General features: G+C 37.0%; 2 protein-coding genes across 2 annotated transcripts; one reads left to right on the top strand and one right to left on the bottom strand.

Annotated features, from left to right (window-relative positions):
- The first annotated feature begins 208 nt into the window (after positions 1–208).
- Positions 209–3771, top strand: LOC110794527 (DNA-directed RNA polymerases I, II, and III subunit RPABC5). The gene is made up of 4 exons (XM_021999503.2): positions 209–451; positions 535–593; positions 2192–2286; positions 3473–3771. Exons 1-4 carry the CDS (start codon positions 416–418, stop codon positions 3496–3498), a joined length of 216 nt encoding a protein of 71 aa, XP_021855195.1. The 5' UTR covers positions 209–415; the 3' UTR covers positions 3499–3771.
- Positions 3772–5249: 1478 nt separating this feature from the next.
- LOC110794526 (clathrin heavy chain 1) lies at positions 5250–17439 on the bottom strand. The gene is made up of 30 exons (XM_021999502.2): positions 17185–17439; positions 16343–16547; positions 15819–15907; positions 15667–15745; positions 15451–15578; positions 14598–14696; positions 14376–14484; positions 13961–14040; positions 13649–13876; positions 13500–13565; positions 12162–12278; positions 11726–11923; positions 11498–11614; positions 11193–11252; positions 11021–11107; positions 10728–10811; positions 10507–10641; positions 10363–10425; positions 10181–10285; positions 9991–10103; positions 9649–9901; positions 9413–9549; positions 9052–9330; positions 7920–8922; positions 6988–7473; positions 6732–6902; positions 6456–6641; positions 6213–6335; positions 6001–6111; positions 5250–5870 (listed from the first exon to the last, which is right to left on the bottom strand). The coding sequence occupies exons 1-30, from the start codon at positions 17230–17232 to the stop codon at positions 5712–5714; spliced, it is 5118 nt and encodes a 1705-aa protein (XP_021855194.1). The 5' UTR covers positions 17233–17439; the 3' UTR covers positions 5250–5711.
- Between the last annotated feature and the right edge of the window lie 168 nt (positions 17440–17607).

Genomic DNA, 17607 nt, shown 5'->3' with positions numbered 1-17607 from the left:
TTAATACAAAATTTTAATTCAAGATACTTTTGACAAAAGTAAATTAATAAGGTATTACGAGTAGTTTGCAAATGGACCTAAAACAACGTCATTTATGACAATTTTGCCTTTTCCAAAAGAAAATAATAACTTTAAATGTATACGAAGTATTATTTTTCTTTTATTACGAAATTGTCACTTGATGTGTTAGATTTTTTTTATGTTTGTAAAAGAGATACTCCATTAATTGGAAAAATCGGAAACACACCTCTCTTTTCGAAACCTTTTCACCACAGCATCCCTCACTTCCCGGCGCGCGCGGAGTTTTCCCCCACTACGTCGCCGCCGCAATTGATAGTTCTACCGGAAAACCATCTCTTTCTTCTGCCGTGAAGTGTGAAGTACTAGGGAAACCGGAAACAAAGGCCTTGTAACCATGATTATTCCAGTTCGTTGCTTCACCTGCGGCAAGGTAACTTCTTTAGGGTTTTACCCGTTAACCAATTTGTCTTAGGGTTTAAATTTTCAATTAAATTTTGGTGGTGAATGTTTTAGGTGATCGGAAATAAATGGGATACCTACCTTGATCTTCTTCAAGCTGATTACACAGAAGGGTAACTTCATTCACTAACTCTCCTTCTCGCTTTGGTCTAATTTGATTACTTAAATCATAATGAACAGCTGCTATATGTATTGATTTTCGAGTATTTTGATGAAAATATGTACGTATTTGAGTGGGTTTTTGTGATTTTGGTTCCAGAACATGGGTAAGAAACTTTAAACTTAAGATCAGGAAGAGTGAAAAACATCAAAACTGAAGAATCTATATGAGTTCCTAGTTTCCTACTCCGTATATGGTATGCATCTTGTCCAGAAACATACCCACTCTCACAAAACAAACAAACAAAAAATCAAGTTTCAAAAATATGCTTAAAAGTTAAATAGAATTTAGGGATGGAAGTTAATCTACGCCATGGAATTTAATTTGAAGTAAAGTATAATCAAGTCAGTACTTCTGCATGCATTTGATCAGCTAATATATCCACTTTGATACATCTTCTTTTTTTCTTGCTTGGTACGGAGTATCAATTTGCTATTAGGGCAGCAACAATAGACCTGGAATTCTTAGGCTCTGTTTGGTAGGACCTAGAATTTTCCCCTTTTCAATCATTTTATGTTGTTTAGTTGGGTAAGTGATGAAAAATAATTTTTCATGACTCCCTTAAAGGTGGAAAACCCTTTTTCATTTGAAAGGGAGGGAAACACATTTCCTTCTTTCCTCCTTACTTCCCTCTCCTTTCTTCCCCTCAATCTTCACCATCTTCTCCCATTTTCTTTTAAGGTACCAAATAAAAGAAAACTAGTTTGGAATTGTATTTTTCCTTGAAAAATATTTTCCATGGAAAATTATTTTACAATGAAAATGTTTTACGCCTTACCAAACGGAGCCTTAGTGTAAAATGTAAGAAAACTCATATACATGTGTCCATGGGAAATGTTAATTCTCCTAAATATACATCTCATTTTCTTCACTACCATCTATTACCATTTTAGGAGTGGTATTGGGTGAGAATGAAATTTTATGAAGAAAAACTCAATTTTGGGAATAAATTGCATTACCATGGATATTATGATGTTGTTTTTCTTCTCGAATTACACTTAAGTTCATTATTATTACCATTATTTATTACCGGCTACCAAACGAGCCGTCAAAGTCATAGCTTCCGAAGAATAAAGTAAGGGGGGTGGGGTGGTGATGCTTATTGGATTGGGATTGTATTGGTGCTTAAGAATATACCTCTTTAATTCAGTTGTTTGGATAAAACTTGATATTTTTACTTAGTTGGTGAATCACACTAGCATGTGTCTGTGAAACTGAGGCTTAAAGATGTAATTGTAGTTTGTGATATATCATGTACTTAGTTTGTATGAGTGTTCTGTTTTCTTTCAAGAAGGCTTGCATCGTTGGAAGATTCGAAGTGGTTCTCTTTCATTGTTTTTGTCGTAGATATGAGGTTAGACTTAACAGTGGGGGTTCATCTTCTCTAAAACCTTGCATGGATGCTCTGTCTTTTTTTTACGATGACCTGCAATATATTAGGTGTCCAAAGAGGCCGAATTTCTTAGTTATACATTAGGACTGATTATTCAGTACTAATTCCATATAACAGAGATTAAAGGTCCTTCGCTGACATTTAATGCTTCTGCACAGAGATGCCCTTGATGCACTGGGACTGGTCCGCTATTGTTGCAGGAGAATGCTAATGACCCATGTCGACTTGATTGAGAAGCTCTTGAACTACAACAGTAATTTTCTTCCTTCCTTGCTCACTCAGTCATGCTCTCACACTCATGCACTCAAGAATTTTCATACCTGTATGGCTGTAGCTGCTTACATGTGCATCTTAAGTGTTGTTCACAACTTCACACATATAAAATTACAAATGCATCCATGTTGAGTTTTTATTTGTATTCAAGTGTGCTTACCTTTGTAGTCAACTCTTTCTAGTTCACTACCGCCCAATATATTATGTGTGTGCGTGGTACTCTCCAAAGTACTAAACTTGGCCCACCCTTCTCTCTATTCACGGTTAGCCGGGAATGATCATCATGTAAATCTGATCCTGACCTCCAATCGAAAAATGGTTGACTAGGCGTTATTGGTTACATATAACACTAAACAATGCCTCTGTTTTGCTTCAGTTGTACATTTTCACACCTAGTGATCTGTTCTTGCTGTTTTAGTGGGCATATTGTAGAAGAGGTCATAATATGCCGAATCATCTCATTTTTTCGTGTGGTTGTTGGCTGATACTAACATGTTATTCTGATAGACTATCTATGAGAATATAACAGATCGTATATGTTTGCTTAATGTACAACATTGAGTGGTGCAAAGTCCTTTCATGGAATCTTCTCCCTGGTAATTAGTCTAGCTAAGGATATTCTTTCTTTTCCATGTTTCAAGATTACAAAAACTAGACCTGAGCGTATAGACTTTTCTCAGTTTCAGAACAAATATTATTTGATTGCCTGATTTCAGTTAGCTCCATTTGGTTTGGTGGACTTGAGAAGACCAATAATATTTTTTTTATGCTCTTTATGTCGTGTTTTTTTTAGTTGAAAAGAAACTTAATTCTTGTATAATTTCAATTATTCCCTTGTAGGAGTAAGGCTAATGTCTAGGTGGAATGGGCTTAAGATAAATAGCTAATCGATGGACCTAAGACACAAAACCATGTCCCCTAATTTGCTGATGCATACAGGGAAACACCAACTTCTGCCCAATTGAACATAGCCTGGTTTCCTTTCCGTTATAGGGTTCTCCCTTTGTTTCTTTTTACAGTGGCACACTGATCCCTTTTCCCCCTTGGTGTTAATCAATTCGTAATGATCTTAAATGTTTCAATTCTGTTTACAGTATCGGAATTTTATATTTAAGTCATCTTTACTTACCAGCCATCTGACCAGTTTCCATACCTGTCTCTTGCAGCTCTAGACAAGTCGGATACTAGTTGATGAAGCTTGTGAAACAATGGTAGAAGAATGACCATCTCTTGCCGAATAGTATATTGGGATTTAGGACTGATTTTGGTAGGTTAAAGACATGAAGATTGCTACAGTTCTGGACACAAGTATGAATATTATCTTGAGCAGTAAACATTGTGGTTTGTTGTATTCATGAACCAGTGCCCATCTACTAAATTAATACAGTTCATTGTGCATGTAAAATTGTGATTGTGCTCCATGTTAGTTGTTATAGATGAAGTTTTCCCCTTTGTTTTTGAATAAGTTGATACATTACCAGTTACCACATTAGCCAATGTACAGTTCACCGTGATCCTTTCCCTTGAGAGCTGGATTTGCAAACTGCTGATTTCGCTAACGCCATTAATGGCGTTGGTTTTCTACCGTGTCCTTGTGAACTATATCTCAACAGATTTCACACTGTAAATCTTCATTTTAGTAATTCTCTGGCAACTGATAATTCTATTCCCATTTTTCTTTTTAAAGCAGATAATTCAGAGTATAGAGTGCCCACAGTATTTCTGGTAATGAATTATGTAAAGATTAAACAACAGTAAATATAGCAGACTAGAACTGGAGTGCTAAATATTTATTTATTCGAATTGGATAATTGTTAGAAAAAACAGTTACCGAACAATAAGTTGAAACAAAATATGCATAGAATCATAGAGGTGTTTCGCAGGGATCATATGCTGAAGTACAGAAGATGGAATAGTGGGGTTAGTTTCTCCAAGAAACTGTTTAGCACATCCAAATATTGATCTTCTTGCAGTTTTGGAGAAATCCCATGCTTGTACATACTTGTTACTCTCCATAGATGACATTGCATCCACTGCAAGATTTGCAGCATCAAACAATAATGAAGAACACCTAGAAAGTTTGTTTTTCAGAATTGGAATAGTTGCATTCTGAGATAGGAGATCTGCATTAACATGAGCACCATTGGCCTCAGAATACAAGCAGTACAAAAGAGAATGTATGAGTTCAGGGGTATCATTGGAATCTCTACTTGGGTCTGCAGTTATGCACTTGAAACATTCGAATGGCTCCAAGGTTTCACTGCAAATGTTTCGAATTCTTCGTGTCTCGTGATCGTTGGTGGAAAGCGAAGCCACTAATGGTTCTATACGGCCAAAGTAATGTAGAAGGATAATTAAGAGGATGGCTACAAAAAGGGTAGAGTACGAGAGGAAACGCTGAGCCATGGCTGTGTTTTGTGATGGGTATGAGTATTGATGATTGACTCATATGCTAGTAATGCTACTGCCTAGTAACGGATATGCTAACTTTGATGTCTCAAAAGGAAAGAAATCATGCTTTTATTCATTACCAAATGATATCCTTTTCATTCATTCCAATCATGTTTTGAAGAAATTAAATTGCATAAAGTTTGTTCATTTGTTACCATAACAAAGAAACTCTCCACTATATAAGACACTTCTTGCGGAGTTCATGTGCATAAAAAATAACTAAATTACCCAGACTTTCATCTACTCTTATTTTTAGTATTTTTTAATGTAATGTAATGAGTTATCGTACATGTTTTTAAAATATAAGACACGCATTGTATCATTTAAACCTTGTGTTCTAATTACGGGTAAAACACACATTGCATCATTTATATCGTGTGATACGAATTAACCATCAAAGCTTGCCAAAAGAAAATATAATCACCTGACTACTTGAAAAAAAAAATATCAAAAAGAAGTACAGAAACATCTGTTTGCCCCGTACATTGCAGCTTACAAATGGAAACTATCAGATGATTATCATATTTATAAACCAAATTGTTCAACATTAAATTCCATGACCTATATAACCTATACACAATGGCAAATCTGCCACTTGCACAACAAAATCCACAAGATTCGAAAATGTCAACAAGCCAGCACTATAAAACATACGAGGGTAACCTAATGAACAACCCAGAGTCCTGTACTACCCAAAGTTTAAAAAAACTGTCTCGGCTAAATAAAGAATAGGAAATGAAAAGACATATCCACAAATCCTACTGCTAATTAGAGGATACACAAACCACAGAAATCCCCAACGCAAGACGCCAGAAACTTCACCTTGACAACCCAGAAACCTTCACCTCAATAACCCAGCTACAAGAAATATTGATAATGCCGCAAGCACAGACAGCAAGTTTGCAAAATCTTCTAGCACCTATAATCTCATATTACTTGGATGAATCGATATTTTTAGTACGAGCCCATTGGAGGCATGCCATAAGCAGGCATCGGAGGCATGCCCATGTTGCCCATAGGATGAGGTGGAGCATAACCGCCACCCATTCCACCTCCCATTCCAGGCATTGGTGGTGCCGGTAAAGCAAGAGGGAGCAACTGTGCATACATATTCTGCACAATATTTAAAGGGGGGAAAACAAAGGAAACGTCAATGAAAAGGATTAAAACAAACATAAGAAACAATGAAGCATACTCAAAACCAGAGTCGTTTAAAACGTCAAGGCATCTTCTTAAACCATACCTGCTGAGCAACCATGTCTTTCTCCTCTGTTTCTTTCGCTTTAACCTCTTTTTGAGCTTCAAGTCTGGCTTTGATCAACTCATCCACCTTGCCTGTGTACTCTCGAATAAACTGTAGAGGAGAAATAGGGTACAAGAACAAAAAGTATGAGTGAAACTAAAGTAGTAGCCAACGTCTAGAGTAAAATACAGAACAGGGGTTTCTTTACTGACCTGTAATAAGTATGGGAAGGCAAAGTCCATCATGTTGTTCAACCAAGCGAGCTCCAATGCAACATCAGCTCTGATTAAATCGTAACAAACAAAAAGACATGATGCAAAACACTCTTTCTTTCCCTGCAAAGACATTGGGCACCACCATAAACACGTCAGAAAAAAGATAACAATTAATGAAAAATCACTTGAGCTTTCTTCCGGGCAACGCTCATCACTGAAAAATAAGCAAATGATCTATACCTGCTCAATGAAGTATACCAGCAACTCCTCAGCAAGTTCACGATCACCAGACTGAGAAGCGGTCTCCATTGCATCCTTGTAAAGACTGTCTTTCTTTGACAGTGAGATGGACTGCTTCCATCTGTTGGCCTTCTTGTATATATAAGCCGCAATACGCCTCATCTCTAGCAACTCATGTTTCTCCACCTGTTTGAACCATTTATCAGACCACTGGTTGAAGCAATGTCTTTAAAATAAAGATACTATATGAAGTCAAGATACAGTCGACAATTCTACCTTCTGGGCAAGACCTATCTGGTCAAAGTTATCATGCAAGTCAATGGATTCACGAAGCCGGTCATAGTCTTCTTCCTCAAGATATATCTCATTCAACGCTTCATTCACAGCAGATACATTATTGCTTTGGACAGCTACCATATATGGCTTCACAAGGGGAAGTTGACCAGCCTGTAATATCACAGTAAATGACATTAGATTAATATAACAAAAAATACCAACCTTAATCTAAATAAAGGACAGGAGCAAGCGGCACCTTTCTCATGATGTCCACAACACGTGTATGGTCCACACGAAGTGCAAGAACATTAAGTACATCATTAATAAGATCAGGATGTTCTTGCAAGTAGAAGTGTACTGCCTTGTAGTAAAGCTCCACATTTGCAACCTTAACAATAATGTCTTTAAATTGCATGTGATCCCATGCTTCTGGAGAATGATTCATCACAGTGGTGGCAGCATTGTCATACTCATCATACTGAATATACAAATAAGTAAGCTCCTTCCAGTGCTGTTGTTCATCGCAAGCCCTAATCAGCTTAGGTATGTTAAGACGGGTTGAGAACAATTTGATATGTTCCATGAGCTTCTCAGGGCGGTATCTAGCATAGAGAACCCCCAATTCGGTGAAGATACCCATGTGTGCACGTTCCAGTCCCAATCCACTTTCCATAAGGGAGATGAGCTCGTTAAAGCATCCCCTGTTTTGATAGTATTCACTAACCTCTTCCAAATCATCAACCTATAGCAAGGATTCACAATTGAGAAAATAGTATATGTACAAATCAAATGAGATTTGTCAGCGAAAACGTTATCACAAATTCTTATTTACAATGGGTGTACAATAAATATTGTACACCGAAGTAGAAGTTGACTTAAAATGCTTTAAAGTTACATTTATATATGTAAAAGTTATCTATTTTTTAATGATAAATTTTTCATTTGAATAAAAAATTATTTCTTCAAAATCACTAATAATGTATAAATTAATCACTTAACCCTTTAAAATGTTTATCTCTCAACTTTTTAATTTTACAATATAAAAGTTACAGAAAAATAGGTTAAAGTTACGAAAAACTGCATAAAAGTTATCTTGGTGTACAATAAATTTATTGTACACTTGTGCGCGCAAGACCTTTTGAAACATTATTGAACAAATAGATAAGACACAAGTAGTAACTACACTACCTGTATGATGACATTAAGACCACATATCTGAGCCAACCGAAATTCCTCAGCATCTACACAAGCAAAACAAACTTCCTTCCATGTCTTTGCACTGTTAGCCTTGCGAGCTGCATCTACAGCACCTTGGAACTGTTTCAACTTCACCAAAGTGACCGCAAGCTTAGCCCAGTTAGAAATGAATGCATATATAATCTTTGCCGCCTCATATAAGGCTTCATCATACAGACGGTCTCCAACATGTTGAAGATTGGCAACATTGGGCATAAGAATGAACTCCTCAATTTCACTGAGTCTATCAATCTTGGCGTAAGCGTATATAAGTTCACTGTCAACTCTGGGCTCCTTGACCTTCTGCCTAACCATCAACAGATACTTCACCAAGTCATGGTAAACATCTGCATCCTCAGAAGCTTTAATAACTTCCAAGAAATGGGTGGAATCCTCAGCTCGGATAAATGACTCTATTGCATCACTGACTAGACCTTCCCTGAGTTGGGCCTTTGCAACCTCACTCCACACAGAATCCTCTTCAACACGGAACGCAAACTCCACAGCCCGGTCAATGTTGCGGATGTTGTCAAGTAGGACATTCACTGCCTGAACATTTAAGTTGAATTTTTTAAAGATTGCAAATGCTTCCTCATACAACTGTGCTTCTACAGCCACTTCACCAACTGCAGGTCCATCAAAGTTGTCCAACCTATTGATGTAATCCATAACTCTAGAAGGATCTGCTTTAATAGCAGTTAAGATAAGCAGATTTTGCAAATTAAAGTTTCCACTGAAAGCAGAGTTTTGAAGCACAATCTTTTCAAGAAGTTCAATCAACTCATGGGGAAGATCAGCGGTCATAAAGGCCTTAACAGCAGCAGAAACCTGCTCGGGACTCTTGCTTTCCGGCAGAGCAGTTGAAACAACTTGATCTATTAATTGCCTCCTGTACTCATTCTCAGAAGTGAGGACCTTCTCCCAGAGATCACCTTCCATTCTCTCCACAACGTATCTGAAAAGACACATAATCGCAGGATTAGTAAAAACAAGCACCAATTAGAAAAGTTGTAATAACCATTTTCCTCGACTTCTCCATTGAGGTAAGAATAACCATTTGTGCAAGGTTAAAACTGAAACCAACCTGGCCTGCAATTTGAATAAAGAGTTCTTATTTGTGACAATAATAAGCTCGTCGTCACATTGTCCTCGCCTATACGCAACAACAGCGAGAGTAGGGTCCCTTTTCTCGCAATATTTACCCACAACACGGGAATCATAGTATGGATTGGTCGTGAGGAAGTGCTCTGGGTTGTTATTGCTGTCAATAATGATTTTACCAAGAGCATTGTGAACATGCACATCAGTGCTCCCCTCACTAACAAGGTGCTCCAGGAACTGGGTGAGCAAGCGCAGGCGGTTCCTGTTTAGGAAGATAAAATTAGCAGACTTACACAAATGCAACTAAAGGAAAGGGTTACAGAATAAAAAGAGGCCTGCCCCACCTCTTCTCACATTCCTCCACAAGAGGCTCTACAGGAAGAAGAGATCGCACAGAGAGAATGAGGCCTTTAATAAAATCTTCAGGGCATTCATCATCTAGCAGCTGCCCTACAACTAGAGGAGCATTTGAAGGGTTGACCTATTGAACAAAAGTACAGAACTCAAGAATCATTATGAGATCATGCATGCTTAAGATGAATGTTCCGTATTCCTAACTTATGGAGTCAAAATGGCCTACCTTCTGAACATATCCTTCAATGTAGCGGAGCATATTGTTCCTGTATAGGTAGTGAGTAAGATCCGGTACAAACCCAAAACGGTCACATACGTTTATCAGAGGTCTTGCATCTGGAAGCTTGGCTTCCATCAAGAAATTCTTTGTTTTCTCAGGATCGTAGAAATTCGACTCACGAGTTACTCGTTCCACTTCCTTAATTTGCCCAGTTTTAGCTGCAGCTTCAATATACTTAAAATGGATTTCTGGATCCTCGCTGTCAAAACAAGATGATCACATTAGAAAATGTGCTCAAAGAAATAATACAAAATTGTATCGATCTAGATTGTCAAGGCTAGACAATACCTAGAACTCAGATATGAGCCCAAGAAGAAATATAATCCTTCATAAGATTTGAACTGCTCAAACAGCTTCATGCAACCATCAACGCCCAACTGCTCACAATATTCTTTGGCAACCTGCACATCAACATGTCAGTGTGTCAGACCCCTTAAAGCAAAGGATTAAAGGCAGAGAGATAAGGAATAACATATACCTGAACAATAATCTGCAGATTGCCTCTGAGATTAACAAGCAAAAGATCTTTCATACATTCAAGGGCCCATTCCTTAGAAAGTGTTCCAAAGAATTCTACAAGTGCCTGAATATAAATACATACTTAGAGGCAATGAAACAAGCATCCATAAACCCAGTCACTGAAAAACAAGGTTACCGAACCTGTGGCTCAATGGCATGGGTATTGACTATGACACGCTTCACATCCGGCAACTCAGTGTAATGCTGCATATTGAGAGGCGTTTAGTCCAAGAAATAATCAAAAGATAACAAGAAATGCTGCCCATAAAAGAGAACATATGTTACCTTGAGGGCTTGCAAATACTGGCCAGCCTTTTCACAAAGTTGTGCAATTCGGGGACGATCATAATGGCTGAACATGCCATTAGCTAAGATTGCTTCCGCAACATTGGGAAATGTTACAAGATTTATTTCCAATACCTGAATTTAAGGTTGTGTGAGCAAACAAATGGATGCAAATAACAAATAAGATTTTACAAGAGTGTACATAAAACAAAATTTCTCACTTTGGTTTGGAGATGACCATGTTCTGGTAAATTGGGCTTGAGCACATCTAGCAAAAACGCTGTTGCCTCCCGAATCAAATTTCTCTGATAAAATAAAGGAAATCTTATCATCCTTTTGGCACTGATAAGTTATAACGATTTGACAACAGAAAACACAGTCAAAGTAGGCAACTATCACTCAAATAAATAAATAAATAAAAGGCTAAGCAGATTCTATAACAAATGCGAATCATCATCTGATATTCAGAATCAACAACAAATATGTGCTTGAAAATTAGATACATATAAAGCACCTGAAGGAACAGGTCTGTGATAGTATTGTAATCAATAGGGCATCCTCCCTCCATTTGAGACAGCATCAAAGCAAAATTAACAGCTCCCTGTCAATACAATTGCAAATATTAGATCCTACATTGATCTTCATCTCTCACTCACTGGACAACCACCTCCCAATGGGTACATTACCTGAGGGTCAGTCCGCAAAATGGTTTGCAAGAGGAACAAATAATCAGGCGTGTATCCGACCTGCGCGATGGAACTGATAATCAGCATCGAATACTAAAATAATATAACCAGCATTTCTCCCATGTAGACATCACATGACAGACACATATATAAGATAGACGGAACACTGACTGACTGAGAAACGCAAGTGTCCTAAACTCCGTATTGTATTAATATGTAAAGTTTGTTTTAACAAGGCACCAAAAGAATCTCAAGGCCAACACTCAAGATTTTCTACATTACTTGTACAAAGATTGTGAGCAAACCTGCTTTGAATATATCAAAATCTTGTCGAACTCTCTCCTCTCGGCAAATGCCGCTACAACTTTCGGAGTCGCTCTAGCTTTGATGTATATTTTGAGAGCAAGGTCAGTATCAACTGTCTGCGTATATAGAAAAATAGGATATCAGAAAGGCACAGGACATTGCCTCAAAGACAGCAGGAATAAATAAATATCAGATGACGAACCAGAGGATCAAACAAGTAAGTATACCTTCACAAGATCTCCAAGCTCCTCACTACATTCAAGCTTGTCCTCTGCCAACCAATTCTCTAATAGATTCTTTTTATTCTGATTAACAACCAGTCTAGATAATTCCAGTGACTCAAAGGCATTGAGTTTTCCTCTGGTTAGCAATGTTCCAAAGTATTGCAACAATGGTGGTGTTTGCCCAGATTGAACAGGAACACTCTGCAAACAGTAATAATAACAAGACAAAGAATTACGAGATGCAACACAATAAAACAAACCTCACAAAAAATTGAGCCACTCATTCACAGAATAAATTCCAATTCAGAAAGGCACAGACGATTCAGTCCATTGCCCCCCCCCCCCCCCCCCCCAATCCACACGATATTTTTTCCACCAAAGAGAAATAAGTGCCTTTGCGTTTAAGAAAAAATACTAGTAAGAAGAATTTTTGAGAAACCTGAAACTTAGCAACGGTATCAGGAGTACGCAAAATGCCTTGTGGAGATTCTGCAGCAAGCTCAGCTGCCTCTTTGTACTTTGTCTGAGCAAATAATTCCTGGAATCGCTGGACAACCTGAACAAAAAAGAGAGAAATCGGTAAGCTTGCTACAGATCAATGGAGTTTTCCAATAAAATCACAACTTCCAAAATGTAGAATTCTCAATTGTATAAAATGATTGTTTGGGGGCTTCGCTATTAATGATAACAATAATAGTATGGAATAGAGGATCTTGCGGTCATTTTGTGCATACCACAAAAAATGAAGTTTTGGGTCATTGATATTCATGTTAACATGGGGAAACATTCAAAGACTTGCTAGATGTTTAATAACAGATAATAAAGCCTATCCATCCTCCCATCTCACCCACAAGCCTACCCTACAACAATTAATTCCTTCCTGATAGTATTGACAAGTGTGCTGCAGTTAGTAACATAAATATCAACAAAAAATGATTTAAATCACATTAGATTAACCTAAAACCAGGTTTGTTTACAAGGAAAGGTCATTAAAAATGTATAGTATCAAAGAAAAACACAAATGAAATGGCTCACATTCCTAAACGGCTAAACCAAAAATTACGTTGGTCATAGCAGAGTGGATCAATTACATCTAAGCAACTGAACAGACAAATACTGGGAATAGTTGAATGGATAAATTAAGAACTAATACCAGTGTATAAAAAAGTGCAAAGCGCACTAAAGCGATATGAGTCCTAGAGCTTAAGCGCAAAGCGCAAGCGCAAGGCGCGGGCTTCATCGAAGTGAAGCGCACTTTTTAAGAATTAAAATTTTTTACTATTATGAATATATATCTTACTAAAATAACCACAAAAATATATAAACATCAGATTTGCTTCCAAAAATATATTACTCCTTGCTTTAACAAAAACATATTACTCCTTGCTTTAACAAAAATAAAGCATATAACATAGTGTTTATCCAGAAGCTAGAAGCTACGGTTGGCTGTTGTGACGGTTGTCTTCTCTTTTCTTCTTTTTTGGGCTGTTGGTATACTTTCTATTGTAAAGGATTAATAGGGAGTGGTCCAAAACACAATAACAACATATAAAAAAGCTTTCAACATAAAATAATAATAATAAAAAAAAAGAATTTCAATGAAGCGCCCAAAGCGTGCTTTTTGCACTTCGCGGGCTTCATGCGCTTAAGCGCGCTTCGGCGGGCTTAATCACAAGAGCTTCGCTCAGTCCTAATTAAGCGTTTTGCCCTAGAGATTCGAGCTTCAGGGCTTAAGCGTGCTTTAAGCGCGCTTTTTTAAACACTGACTAATACTTACCAAGTTTTCTGCACCAGGAAGGTTTCCTCGCTTTGCAAGATTAACTGCAAGCTCCAAATTGTTAAGCTGCAAAGCACCAAGAAAACGTCAATTGGGAAAGTCGTGTTTTTGCTTATTACACTGAGAAAACAAGTAATTTAAAATCCTACCTGGCCACTAACAAATGGCACAATTGATGCTTCGTTTACAGTAGCTAACAACACCTGACCGCGTCTATTGACAGCATAAAATCCACCAACTGAGGATGCTTCAGATGTCAAAAATATTGGATCAGGACTAATCCTGTTTCTGTAAACTGCACTAGCTGTCTCCAGATCGTATACAAACAGAAGCCCAAGCTTTGTGATAACATATATCAAACCATACTTCTGTGATATCTGTCAAACACAAAACACAAGTGGTTAATATAATTACCTATTGACTTTACATGCAGCAAAATAAAGAGAACACACTGAAGTTACCTGCATTGACACAGGAAAATCATCCGCAAAATCAGGCGGGAAGAAAAGATCAGCTTGTTTCTTACTAAATCCGGGTTTCCCTGAGAATATTTGTCAAACAAATAATCCAATAATTAAAGTGCGAAAATTACGAACAGAACATCAATTGAATTTCTAGACAAGCAATCAACCAAGAAAATGCAACCCCCCAACAAAGGAAAGAGAGATTTTGGCAAATGCCTAGCAACAATGCAAAACTCAATCCTTTGTCTAACTTCTGTTATGGCTACAATTAAAATACTTTAAAAAGTACCAACCATTGAAACAAAACATATATCTCGATAAAACCCTTTTACTATTCCAGATCCAGAACTAGTGATTGGCAAGCATGAAAAGGTCTGCGATAAAACAAAACAAAACTGGATAAAAACCATACCAGGCTGGGCACCAAGCTCGATGACATGCAATTTTGAAGTAACTTGTCCAGCGTTAGACGTCTTGCTGGCAAACGCAATAAGAGTCGATGAATTTTCGTTTCCAGGAACCTACACAAAATACGGAAACCGGTGAGTAATAAAGAAGGGTGGGGGGGGGTCAATAACAGTAATTGACTGAGAAAATAGATAGGAATATTCTTTTAAGAGAAATAGATGCAAACCTTAAATTGTGCAAACGATGCTGCATGAGCTTCAAGAGCTTGACTACGCTGTTGGTCCACTGAAAACAGCTGCATGTTTCCCTTAACCAATTGCGGCCTCTACAATAAGATAAGGTAAGTAATCAATTATACCATCAGGTGAAGGGAGGCCACTTGACTTGTAACAATAGTACAACAAAACATTTACATTGTGTTTGGGAACACAATTAGTGGTGAAATTTATGGAAAAGAAAAATTAAAGAAATTGCTGGTGTTCACTTGTTTGATTGTTTAATGAGAAAAGCTATTGAAAAGTAAAATATTACCTAGTTTTCCAATGTTTGGTTAGTTTAATGAGAAAAACTATTGAAATTAATAAGAGATTTTATGATTTCCCTAGTTTTCCACTGATTTTGAAAGAAAAACTACAGAAACCTAAATAGCCTAATTGTAACTAAAAGGATTTCCACACAATCACATAGTTTTCTCTCCAAATAAACAAATATGGTAAAATTGAGGAACTCGTACAATTCTACAATTTAACTTAGTTTTCCTAATTAAAGTGAAGTTACCAACCACACTGTTAGAGTGCTGAATGAAACTGTTATATTAAATAAACATTATATGTTTTCAAAATGGCTGACCACTTGTAAATAACTTTTAATGGTATGCCTGCAATGATGGGTGGATTATTAAACTTAAAATGATGGGTGGATCATTTCACTTCAGCTATAAATCCTATAATGCATCGACCATCGTATGTACTTAAGAAATAATTGGTACAATGTAGTGTTATTAAAGAAAGAACCGCCCCCATAATGTGACCTTTAATATACCAACAGTGGCAAAAGACTATAAATAAGGTAAGTCCAACCTCAGGAGCGCCAGGAGCAATTCCAATCAGAACCAACCATTTCTCAGAAGGATCACAACGGTAATTGATTATTTGATTGTTTGTAAGATTTGCAGTCCGCTCGAACATTTTTACAGGCTCAGAATCACCTAAACATAACACGCAGTTTTTTAAATTATTGCAGTGAGGGAAATATGACCAAAGAAACAGTAATTTTCTGTGAGCAAAAAGTCTTGCCTTCGATTGACCAGTGGTAAACTGATGTCTGTGTTACAAGGCCTAACATTTTAGGGGTAATCCATTTCCAGAAGACAACCTAAAGAGAAAACACCATTAGACTACATTAACTTCTCCAGATCAAAAAAGCAAACAATCAACTAGCAGCATACCATCTCAGGCATTTGATGGGACTTTATCTTCGCTTTTGCTTCAATATTGAAAATCTGAAGGTGATCCTGAGTAGTTCCCGGAAGTTGAGCTTCATTTAAAAAATCGAAAATCAGACAACATTCCAAACCCCCTCCTTCCCCAAATGCACTGGCAGAATTGTTATGAACTTATTACTAGTAACTTAAACAGACATACCAAAGAAATCATAATTTAGAGCACATAAATTAACTTGGGTTGATCTGATGATATAAGAAACAACATTGAGAAACGAAACAATTTAAAAACATCGTACAAAGTTAATTCAAAACCTAACACGATAGTAGGAGGCAAAACATAAATAAGGTCATCAATAGAAGCAATAAGTTATCCCAAAATGAACAATTCAACCATCAAATATGACATATCAGACAAGACAAAGGTCACGGGCAATTAAACATGCAAGTAACCTTCAAATTTAAAAATATATGTCCCAGTTCTCTGTAAACAATCTGCTGAAAAAAGAGCATATGAAAATTAACCCTACCTTTAAGGGCAAGAATTCTGGAGTTAGGATTCATCAAAGCAGAATCGGCAGTGATGGGACGTCGCAAAGGTTGATTTGGCAAGTTCATATCAATAATAACAACGCTATTCTGCGGCGAAGTCTCTCTCACGCAAATGTACTTGTCTGATTCCATAGTTACATGCGTAAAAGTGATGAACTGTTGATTGATCCCTACGCTTGGAAGCTGCATATTCCAAACAAAAATTACAAAAAAATAATAATTAAAATCTCAGCTTCAATCCCGCTTCATAAAACTATACAATCACCCTAATTTTACTAAATTATAGTATCAGAAGTAGTAAGTTTCAAAAAAATACACCAACTCATCCTAATTTACTGATTTATACTCTGGAGTATATCATATTTTAAAACCGAGTAAACCAAACTGCATCAATTTTAAAATTCCAATACATTTCCACAACTCAACTTCAGTCCAACATTAACAAAATAGCTGAAATTCCTCGTGAGTTTACTTAACTACAGCGTACTGATCAAAATCAATGAGCAAACCTAACCAACAGCCCAAATTTTGCAATTTCCAACAAAATGAACCCAACCTAACTTCACTCCAATCTATCGACTAAAATTTAACTGAATTTCCGATCACATCTAGGCCAAAGCCAATAAAACAAAGTTCGAATCAAACAAAAATGCTAAATCTCGGCAAAGATCTGAGTAGATCCGACACATAACCTAAGCAAAGCAAAAACCACAAAATCACTAGGGTTCAACTTCAAAACTCGAATTGATTAAACGAAACAACAAAAACGATGAATAAATTGAGAAATTGAAGCTTAATTAGGGAATGAGGAGGAGTTTACCGTAAGGACTTCCTTCATGACGATAGGAGCATTAGCGGCGGCAGCCATGGTTTAATGAGCGAGTGAGTAGATCTCCGAATGAGAAATAGGGAAGTGTGAACCCTCCCTCCTGAAAGCGAGGGTTCTTGGGTGATGAACAACCAGAGGAGAGAGAAAGATCTGTCTGTGTTAGAGAGAGAAACTAAGGGGAAATGAAAGAAGAAGAAAGTGAGGAGAGATCTGTGTGTTTCCGCAAATGATACCAGTCGACTCCCAATATTATGAGTTTATGACTCCACTAACCATTTTTCATTTCATGTAGACAACATTGCTAAACATCTATAATGAATTAATGATAGGAATAATAGGCATTGCCATATTATTTTTCAAATTTTGTTACGATATTACTCGGTAAATGTACTTTATATATTGAGTCGATATATT

Source organism: Spinacia oleracea, chromosome 1 (genome assembly GCF_020520425.1).
Source record: "Spinacia oleracea cultivar Varoflay chromosome 1, BTI_SOV_V1, whole genome shotgun sequence".
Classification (NCBI taxonomy): domain Eukaryota; kingdom Viridiplantae; phylum Streptophyta; class Magnoliopsida; order Caryophyllales; family Amaranthaceae; genus Spinacia; species Spinacia oleracea.
The sequence above is the reverse complement of the archived record's forward strand: the minus strand, read 5'-3'. Positions and strand labels throughout refer to the sequence as shown.